Source organism: Vidua macroura, chromosome 27 (assembly GCF_024509145.1).
Source record: "Vidua macroura isolate BioBank_ID:100142 chromosome 27, ASM2450914v1, whole genome shotgun sequence".
Lineage (NCBI taxonomy): Eukaryota > Metazoa > Chordata > Aves > Passeriformes > Viduidae > Vidua > Vidua macroura.
In genome coordinates, this window is record NC_071597.1 from 1,039,408 (window position 1) to 1,049,465 (window position 10,058).

General features: G+C 66.0%; 3 protein-coding genes across 4 annotated transcripts; 1 reads left to right on the top strand and 2 right to left on the bottom strand.

The window, feature by feature from the left end:
* The first annotated feature begins 23 nt into the window (after positions 1-23).
* On the top strand, positions 24-4,664 carry PGAP3 (post-GPI attachment to proteins phospholipase 3). 2 transcript variants are annotated; one of them, XM_054000460.1, is made up of 8 exons: positions 24-272; positions 1,267-1,364; positions 1,464-1,586; positions 2,217-2,279; positions 2,392-2,453; positions 2,867-3,003; positions 3,600-3,804; positions 4,270-4,664. In XM_054000460.1, the coding sequence occupies exons 1-8, from the start codon at positions 83-85 to the stop codon at positions 4,331-4,333; spliced, it is 942 nt and encodes a 313-aa protein (XP_053856435.1). In that variant the 5' UTR covers positions 24-82; the 3' UTR covers positions 4,334-4,664. The 2 variants fall into 2 exon arrangements, with proteins under 2 accessions (XP_053856435.1, XP_053856434.1); XM_054000459.1 differs by having other exon boundaries at positions 25-272; positions 1,434-1,586.
* Positions 4,665-5,296: 632 nt separating this feature from the next.
* PNMT (phenylethanolamine N-methyltransferase) lies at positions 5,297-7,338 on the bottom strand. Its single transcript, XM_054000295.1, has 3 exons — positions 7,141-7,338; positions 6,782-6,989; positions 5,297-5,834 (listed from the first exon to the last, which is right to left on the bottom strand). The coding sequence occupies exons 1-3, from the start codon at positions 7,292-7,294 to the stop codon at positions 5,399-5,401; spliced, it is 798 nt and encodes a 265-aa protein (XP_053856270.1). The 5' UTR covers positions 7,295-7,338; the 3' UTR covers positions 5,297-5,398.
* Positions 7,339-8,537: 1,199 nt separating this feature from the next.
* Positions 8,538-9,996, bottom strand: TCAP (titin-cap). Its single transcript, XM_054000381.1, has 2 exons — positions 9,851-9,996; positions 8,538-9,124 (listed from the first exon to the last, which is right to left on the bottom strand). Exons 1-2 carry the CDS (start codon positions 9,994-9,996, stop codon positions 8,869-8,871), a joined length of 402 nt encoding a protein of 133 aa, XP_053856356.1. The 3' UTR covers positions 8,538-8,868.
* Between the last annotated feature and the right edge of the window lie 62 nt (positions 9,997-10,058).

Sequence of the window (10,058 nt, forward strand, 5' to 3'; positions counted from 1 at the left end):
GCCGGCGGGGGCGGTATATCCCATAGTGCCCCGCGCCGGCCCCATCTCCGGGGCGGGCCGGAAGCGGCCGGGCCGGGCGGCGATGGCGGCGCGGGCCGCGCTGCTGCTGCTGCTTCTCATGGCGGCGGCGGCGCCGGGCCCGGCCCAGGGCTCGCAGGGGGACCGGGAACCGCTGTACCGGGAGTGCCTGAGCCGCTGCGAGCGGCAGAACTGCTCGGGGGCGGCGCTGCGGCACTTCCGCGCCCGGCAGCCGCTCTACATGGGCCTGACAGGTACCGCCCGCCCCCTCCCTGCGCGCCCATTGGTTGACGGAGCCCGAGGCCACGCCTCTCGGGCATGCCGCACCCTATTGGGGGCCACGCCCCTTTGAAGCCACGCCCTGCCGGGCTGAGGGGACTGGGAGGGACTGGGAGGGACTGGGGCTGAACTGGGGGTGGACTGGGAGTGGACTGGGGCTGGACTGGGGCTGGACTGGGGCTGGACTGGGGCTGAACTGGGGGTGGACTGGGGCTGGACTGGAGGTGGACTGGGGCTGGACTGGGGCTGGACTGGGAGTGGACTGGGGGTGGACTGGGGCTGGACTGGGGCTGAACTGGGAGTGGACTGGGAGTGGACTGGGGGTGGACTGGGAGTGGACTGGGGGTGGACTGGGGCTGGACTGGGAGTGGACTGGGGGTGGACTGGGGCTGGACTGGGGCTGGACTGGGAGTGGACTGGGGGTGGACTGGGGCTGGACTGGGGCTGGACTGGGGCTGGACTGGGGCTGAACTGGGGGTGGACTGGGGCTGGACTGGAGGTGGACTGGGGCTGGACTGGAGGTGGACTGGGGCTGAACTGGGGCTGGACTGGGCAGCCCTGGGGGACGCTGGGGGTCACTGGGGCTGTGTTAAGGGTCACTTGGCCTATACTGGTTGTCACTGGGTCATGCTGGTGGCTGCTGGGTTGGTTTTGGTCTATGCTGGGAGGTGCTGGACTCTGAAGTGGGGTCACTGGGCCGTGCTGGGGAGTCACTGGGCCATACCGTGGGCACACTGGATTTACCAGGACAGCTGTCTGAACTATCTGGAGGGACACTGGGCCATACTGGGAGCTACTGGTCCGTGCTGCCGGTCGCCATGGGGACGGCCGGGCGTCCTCCCAGGTCCTTCAGTGAGGCCGGGGGCGCCACGGGGTGAAGCCCACCCGCTCCCCCTGCCCCGAGCTGCGCGGGGCCCGCTCCCGTGTCGCGTACTGGTGCATACTGGGAGGCGCCGGTGTGTCCCGCAGGCTGGACGTGCCGGGACGAGTGCAAGTACGAGTGCATGTGGCTGACGGTGCGGCTGTACCAGCAGGGCGGCCACCGCGTGCCCCAGTTCCACGGCAAGGTGAGCCGGCCCTCCCGGCGGGCAGGGCGGCTCGGGGGTCCCGCCGCTGACGCCCCCGTGCCCTCCCAGTGGCCCTTCTCGCGGTTCCTGTTCTTCCAGGAGCCGGCCTCCGCCTTCGCCTCCTTCCTCAACGGCCTGGCCAGCCTGGTGATGCTGCTGCGCTACCGGGCGGCCGTGCCCCCCGCCGCCCCCACCTACCCCACCTGCGTCGCCTTCGCCTGGGTGAGCCCTGCTGCCCTTTGCCCATCCCGTTTTCCCCATCCCTTTTTTCCCCCATCCTTCTTTCCCCCTCCTTTTACCCTCCCTTTCTCTCACTTTTCCTTCTCTTTTCTGTCCCTTTCCCCCTTCTTTCTCTTCCTTTTCCCCTCCCCTTTCTTTTCCTTCTCCCTCTCTCCTCCTTCCCCTTCCTTTTTCCTCCTTCTCCTTCCCTTTTTCTTTTTTCCCTTCCCATTTCCACTCTCTTCCCCTCCCCTTTTCCTCCTTCCCCTTTTCCTCCTTCCCCTTTTCCTCCTTCCCCTTTTCCTCCTTCCCCTTTTCCTCCTTCCCCTTTTCCTCCTTTTCCTCCTCTCCCTTTTCCTCCTCTCTCTTTTTCTCCTTTCCCTTTCCCATTTCCACTCTCTTCCCCTTCCCTTTTTCTCCTTCCCTTTCCCTTTTCCTCTTTTGCCCCCATTTTCCCTCCCTCTCCCCTCCCTTTCCCCCAGATCTCCCCCAGAACCACCTCATCCCACCCAGCTCCAGCTGTTCCATCCCCCCCATCGCATTCCCAGCGTCCTCATCCCCCAAATGAGGGGTGGGATGCCCCTGACCCACATCCCCCCCACCCCATAAATCCCAAATTTCCCCCTTTCCCAGGTCTCCTTAAACGCCTGGTTCTGGTCCACCGTGTTCCACACGAGGGACACGGCGCTGACGGAGGTGAGGGAGTGCCACCCCCAGAGTGTCCCCAAGCCCCTGGGGGTCCCGTTCCAGACCCCTCCCCACCACTTCCCACTCTGCCAGCACGGCTCAGCCATCCCAAATCCCACAGAAACTGGATTATTTCTGTGCTTCGGCCGTCGTCCTGCACTCCGTGTACCTGTGCTGTGTCAGGTGGGCACTGGGGTCGGACTGGGGGGCACTGGGGTCAGACTGGGGGGCACTGGGGCAAACTGGGAGGCACTGGGAAGGGTCACTGGACCTTGCCACTTCTATACTGGCAGCCACTGGGCCTTGGTGGTTCTGTACTGGGGGCTACTGGGCTGTGTTAGGGGTCACTCAGACTGTCCTGGTGACTCTGGGCCATGCTGGTGGCTACTGGGCTATTCTTGGTCCATACTGGGAGGGGCTGGGCTATGCTGGGGACCACTGGGGTTGTACTGGGGGCCACTGGCCTTTGCTAGGGAAGGTGCTGGCCTCTGTTGGGCCAGTTTGGGCATCACTGCAGCACCTGGGAGGGCCTTGGGCCGTACTGGGAGGGCCCTGGGCCATACTGGGAGGACACTGACCGTCCCCCTTCTCCACAGGACGCTGGGGCTGCAGCGCCCGGCCTTAATCAGCATCTTCAGGGCCTTCCTCCTGCTCTTCCTCGCCGGCCACATCTCCTACCTGAGCCTCGTGCGCTTTGACTACGGCTACAACCTGGTGGCCAACGCCGCTGCTGGTGAGCTGGGGGGCACTGGGATGGACTGGGAGGCACTGGGACGGACTGGGAGGCACTGGGATGGACTGGGAGGCACTGGAATGGACTGGGGCTGTGTCAGGGGTCCGTCTGTGCCCTCCCCATCCCTGAGCCCCCCCGTCTCTGAAGCCCCATTTTCCCAGGGATGCTGAGCAGGGTGTTGGGTATCCCCGTGTCCCTGAGCTCCCCGTTTTCACGGAATTCTGCCCAGGGCTTGGCACTCCCGTGTCCCTGAGCTCTCTGTTTTCCCAGGAATGCTGACCGTGGTTTGGGCACCCCCTGTGCCTGTGTTCTCCTGTTTTCCCAGGAATTCTGACTGGCCTTTAGGCAGCCACCTCTCCCTGATTTCCCCCCCCCCCCCACAACACTGTTTTCCCAGGAATTCTGCCGGGGGGGTTTGGTTGCCCCGGGGACACCCCTGTCCCTGCTGTGCCGTTTTCCCAGGAATTCCGGCAGCGTTTGGGCACCGCCCTGTCCCTGATCCCCCCCGCTGTTTTCCCAGGCGTTCCTGCCCGGGGCTGGGTTGCCCCCGGGGCAGCCGTGACGCCGCGGGTGCCGTTGTTTTGTTGTTTTCCCAGGCATGCTGACGGTGGCGTGGTGGCTGCGGTGGTGCCTGCGGCAGGGCCGGCGCCTCCCGCACGTGTGGAAATGCGCGGCCGCCGTGCTGCTGCTGCAGGCGCTGGCGCTGCTCGAGCTCCTCGACTTCCCCCCCCTGCTCTGGGTGCTGGACGCCCACGCGCTCTGGCACATCGGGACCATCCCCCTCAACGTGCTCTTCTACAGGTCAGTGACCCCCCCCCCATCCCATTTAAAACATGGGCGAGGGGCTCCCCAGGGTGCAGCGTTTCCCCCCGGGGTCTGGGGGGGCCCTGCTCTGCTCTGGGGGGTGTTGGGGACTCTGCTGGAGTGCTGGGGGATCCCTCTTGGAATTGGGGTGCTCAGCATCCCCCTCTTGAAATCGGGGGGCTCAAGGAGTCCCAGCCTTGAAACCGAGGTGTTGGGGACCCCACTGTGGGTGCTGTGAGCCCTGCTGTTGAAATTGGGGTGCTCAGCACCCCCTCAGTTTCCCGTGGGATGTTCTTGGTCCCTCTCTTGCCTGTGGCATGCACAGACCTCTCCCCCCACCTGGAAATCGGGGTGCTGGAGGTGTTGCTGTGCTCAATGTTGGGTTCAAGGCTCCCCTAAACCCCCCCCCTTTCTGCCCAGCATGGGCCAAGCCCCCCCTTCATCCCCCCCTTGTCCCCCCAGTTTCCTGATGGACGACAGCCTCTACCTCCTGAAGGCCAACTCCGACCTCTTCAAAGTGGACTAGAGCTGCTGGGGGGGGGTGGGCGATGCCCCCCGTGCCCCCCCAGGGCCCTGCCCTGCCCTGTGCCAAGCGACCTCCCGGCCCCCCCCGGCCACAGCCTCCTGCCCCCCCCGGTTGCCTTCTGAGGTTTGTTTTTCTCCCCCAACCCCCGTGCCCCCCATCTTCCCAGGGGGGTGGGAACCCTCCCACTGCTGGGCACAGAGGGGTCCAGGACAGCTGAGCCCCCCCCCCAAACCCTCCCTGTGCTGAGCTGGGGACCCCCATGAGGTGACAGTGGCTGCTGGGGGACAGGTGGGTGATTGGGGGGGGGTCTGTGTGCATGGGGGGGCTCTGCCAGATGTGGGGGGTGTTGTGTGGGTGCCTTGGGGGCTGGGTGTGCCCCCTCCCAGCCCAGAGGGGCTGTGCCCCCCTCCCCCATTCCCCTTCCCCGGGCGTGCTGTGGGATGTGAATAAAGCTGAGTTTAATCTGTGCCGTGCTGGGTTCTTGTCCCCTCCCCGTGTCCCCTCCCTGCCCCAAGGGCACCCTGTGCCCCCCTGCCATGCCCAGCCCCACGTCTGCTCTCCCCCACCCCCCAGTGTACCCCGTTCCCTTCTGCTGTCACCCCACAGGGCACCCCTTACCCACGGTCTCGCACCCCATTTCCCGCCCTGCTTTCACTCTGTCCCTCCCCGCGTGCCCCAAAATTCCCTCCGTGTGTCCCAAACCCCCTCAGTCTTCCCCAACCCCCTCAGCATATCCCATATCCCCCCATCTTGCACCCCTCACCCACCCCATACCTCCCCTGCCCTTTCCCACCCTGTTCTTGCTCTCTGCACCCCCATTTGTGCCCCATATCCCCCTACTGAGACCCCACCCCCCATTTCCCACGCTGCTCTCCCCCCATTCCCCTTCCGTGTGCCCCATTTCCCCCCCACCCAGGGGTCCCTGCGCCCCCTCCCCAGACCCTCAGCGCCGTCTCCATCCTCTGCCACGACCTCAGCCTTTATTGTCACCATCCCGCGAGCTGGAGCCGCTTCCAGCCCTCACCCCGCCGGGCAGGGCGGGGGGGGATTTCCCGGGGATTCCCTTCAGGCTTCCAGCGGTTTCTGCGCGTGGGCGAAGAACACTCCGTCCACATCGTCCACGCCGGTGCGGAGCGCGGGGGGCATCGCGTAACTCCGCAGCTCCCGCAGCGCGAAACCCGCGGCCGCCAGCGCCTCCCGCACGTCCGCTTCCTGCAGCGGCACCACGGGCAGGCGAGCGGGGCCCGCCAGGTAGAAGGACTCGCCCAGGGCTCCCAGCAGCAGCGCGTGGCCCCCCGGGCGCAGCAGGTTGCCCACGTGGGCCAGTGCCCGCACGAAGGCGGCGCGGTCGGGGCTCACGGCCTCCAGGCAGAAGGCGGAGAGCAGCGCGTCGGCCGGGGGGCGCAGCGGGGCTCCCAGCGGCTCCGGGCGGTGCACGTCGATGGGCAGGATCCGGCGGAGACGCTCGCGGAGACGCCGCTCCTTGTCCTGCCACGGCTCCCTGAGGAGCGGGGGGAACGGGGGAGAGGGGAGGTGGGGAGTGGGAATGGGCCTGGGGGATGTGGGGAGGGGATTGACCCGGAAAAGGCAGGGATGTGGGGGCGGGATCGATCCAGCATCCACGGGGGTGTGGGGATGGGATAAATCCAGTATTCACGGGGATAAGGAGATGGGATCAACCTGGCACTCAGGGGAGTGTGGGGATGGGATCGATTTGGCACACACAGGGATGTGGGGATGGGATCAATCCAGCAAAGGGAGGTGAGGATGGAATTCTGCAGGGATATGGGGTGGGATTGTGCAGGGAAGTAGGGATTGGGTGGGCATTGACCTGGGACACACAGGGATGTGGGGACAGGATCCTGCAGGGATGTGGGGTGGGACGCCCATTCCAGAACCTACCAGGAGGAGGATTACACCAGGGCAAACCCAACATGCACAGGGACAAAGGGACAGGATCTCCTGGGGACCAACCCAGCAGCTGCAGGGATGTGGGGATGGGATCCAGGAGGGATTGACCCAAGAGCCACGGGGATTTGGGAACAGGATCAACTGGGCACCCACAGGGACAGGCTCCTGTGGGGATCAGCCCTTCATCCACAGGCACAGAGACAGGATTCCATGGATATGTGAGGCTGGGATCCTGCAGGGACATGGGGCCGTGAACCCATGGGATTTGGGAACAGTGGCTGTGAGGATGTGGGGCTGAGATGCCGTGGGATTTTGGTGACGTGGTCCCGTAGGGATCACCTCAGCACTTGTAGGAAAATGTGGCTGTGATCCCATGGGATTCAGGGGCGTTGTCCTACAAGGATCAGCCCAGGATCCGTGCGGACCTGGATCTATGATCCCGTTGGATTTTGGGGACACAATCCAGAAGGGACCACCCCAGCACTTCCCTCCTCCTGGGCTCCCACGGCCCCCCCCGCGCCCCCCCGGCCCCCCTACCCGCGGCCCTCGATCTTGCAGACGTGCTGGATGAAGGGGCTCCAGTCGAAGGCTCCGGGCTCGCCCCGCGCCCACCGGCCCAGCTCCTCCCGGTTCACCGCCAGGTAATCGGTGGCCACGATCTCCTCGAAGTGGTCGCAGGCGCTCAGCAGTTGGTAGATGGTGGGGCCCGAGCCCACATCGATCAACGTCCGCCCTCGGATCTCACCTGGGAGGGGACAGGACATGTGGGGGTGAGGGGGAATCCTCACAACAATCAGGGGACCGGGAAAGCCGGGGAGGAGCAGAGGAGCTGCCCCCGGGTGCTCCGTGCCTCAGTTTCCCCACCCCACTGGGGGTCCCTGCCGCCTTCCTCTCACCGCTGGCGAAGGTCTCGGCCAGGCATCGCAGCTTCCAGGGCACCACGAACTCCTCGGAGGAGAAGTCGGCGCGGGGAGGGAGGTAATTGTTGCGCAGGTACGCGCGGGGGTCGAAGTGCTCGTAGCCCTCGCGGAGCGCGGCCGGGCTGCTCATGGCGAGGGGCTGCGGCTCCGGCCCCGCCGCCGCCTTTTATCCCTGCCCGGCCCGGGGGGGCCGCGGGGAGCCGCGACGGCCCCATCCATCCACCCCGCATCCCTGCATCCATCATCCATCCCGCCTAACCCGGTTAGCGCAGCGCCCCGGGGCCGCGGCCGGATCCATCCCGGAGCTGATAACGGCTCCGCCGCTCTTCCCGGGCTCCGGGGATCCAGGAATCCTGTCCCTGGGCCTGGGAGATTTTGTCCCCCCACCCCGAGATGTGGCTGGGACCTCTCTGTGCTGCCCCGGCTCATGAGTGTCCCATGGGATGAGGATGGAGAGGGACTGGGAGAGGGGCAAAAATGGGGTGGGACAGGAATGGTGTGGAATGGGGGTGGAAAAGGATTGGAATGGGATGGGGATGCAAATTTGGAGGGATTTGGGTGGAATGGGATGGGGATGAGAATGGGAAGGGATTAGAACGAGGAGAGGATTGGGATTGGGATGGGGATGGGAAAGCATTGGAATGATGTGGGGTTTGGGATGGGGATGGGAAGGGATTGGAATGATGTGGGGTTTGGGATGGGGATGGGAAGGGATTGGGATGGGGCCCACCTGAGCTCTCCATCACCTGTGAGCTGAGCGTGCTGGACCTCAGCCCAGCTCTGGCAGGAGCCAGCACCACCTCTGCCAGCTCCCAGTGCTCCCAGTGCTCCCAGTGCTCCCAGTGCTCCCAGTGCTCCCAGTGCTCCCAGTGCTCCCAGCACCCCGGGATAAGGAGCAGGGTGGTTCCCACTGGTGGGGCTGGGGGCGTTGTAAGAACCCAAATCCTGCCTGTGCCGGAGCCGTAGGGGGATGAAGGTGAGGGGCAGGCGGCTCCTGGGAGGAAGGACCGGGATGGGGCCGGGCACGGGGAGGGGACAGGGCCTGGCAAGGGCCCAGGGACAGCAGGATCCAGAGTGGGAACAGCTAATCTGGGTGCTGCAGAACCTGGCACCGGGTGGGCGATGCGGGGGGGGTTATATAAGCACAAGCCCCCCCCCCCAGTCGCATAAGACACCGGGTCCCTCCAGCTGCTGTGCCTCAGTTTCCCCATGTGCCCCCATTCCCCCATCCCACACACAGTCCCTCTCCCCCTAAATCTTGGCCCCCCAGCCTCGTACCCCCCCAAAAAAGACGCTGAGGTGCCAAGGTAGGCGTTTTATTGCCGTACAAAGACCATGGTTTGTACCGCAGCCCCCCACCCCCTCCAGCCCCCCCAGGGCGCCCTCCAGCCCCGGGCGGGTTTCAGCGCTCCTCATCCTCGCATTCCCTTCTTTTCGCCAGGGAAACTGAGTCACGCCGGAGCTGCCGGGAGCCCCGCTAAGGGCGGGAGCCCCCCGACCCGCGGGGTCCTCATCCCCACCGGCCTCCACGACGCCCACAGCGGGGTGGGGTCCCAGGTGGATGGGAGCCCACCCCCACCTGCCCCCGCCTTCCTGTGCTGCCTCTTCGGGGCGGCTGAGCAGACCCAGGCGTGTGGGTCCCCCCAGCCCCCCAACATCACCCTCCTGCCCCCCCCCGACCTTCCCCCGGCCCCTCTGCCACGCTCAGCCCCGCTGGGCTTCGTGGGAGAGGGAGCGGGAGAGGGTGCGGGGAATCCCTCCCTTGGCACCGCGGAGGTCCGAGGGGGCGAAGAGGGGCACGGGGAGGGTGCGGGCGTAGGGCAGGAGGTGCTGGGCCAGGGGCTGCCCCAGGACCCCCACCCGCAGCAGCCCCCAGGGCGAGCGCTGCTCCAGCACCCGCACGGCCCCGCGCTGCTCCAGCGTCTCCCGGCGCTGCGTGTCCACCTCCCGCCGGCACCACCTGGGCACGGGGCACTCGTGGGGGTGCGAGCGAGACCCTCCCCTCCTGCTCTGACCCTTTGGGGTCACCCCACCCCGCCAGGACCCCTGGAGACCCCCATGTCCCGTCTCACTTCATGGGAGACCCCCCCCCAATGTCCCATGGACCTGCTCAGCCCCATGGGAGCCCCTGGAGACCCTCGCATTCTCCTGGCCCCTTGTGGAATCTCGGCCTCCCCCAGCCCCATAAAGACCCCCATTTCCTCACAGGAACCCCTGAGATGTTCCCAGTCCCTCTTGGATACCCCCCACCACCTCCCTGGAGCTTCCCTGACCCCGCAGGGACCCTCAGAAACCCCCAAAGCCCCAAGACCCCCTGGAAACCTCGTAATTTGGGACACTTGGAGCCCAAAGACCCCATGGAAACACCCAAGTTTGGGACCCTTGGGCTGCCCAAAACCCCATCAGCACCCTTGGAGTCTCCTACAGCCCCAAACCCCCGTGGAAACCCCTAATTTTGGAACCACCCCACGGAAACCCCATCTTTTGGGACCCTTGGAGCACCTCAAAACCCTACGGAGACCCCACAATTTGAGACACTCGGAGCCCCCCACAACCCCATGGAAACCCCACATTTCAGAACCCCCACAACCCCAATCCCCACAAAAAGCCCCCAAATCCTCCAGCACCCGGTGCCCCCCCCCCGTGTCCCCGGTGCCCCTGGCACCCCTCTGGTCGTGCCCCTCACCCGTCCTCGGGCCGGGAGCTGAGCTCCAGGTCCAGCCACTCGGCGCTGAAGGTCTCTCTCCTGCCCACGTCCTCCTCCTGGACACGGCAGCCCAGGCGGGCCGAGAGCAGCCCCCTGGAGCCCCCCACCACGCCAGGGCCCACCATGGTGCCGCTTTCCTCCCCCCTCCCGTGCCCGCCCGGCTTTTATGGCCCCGCTGGGGCTATTT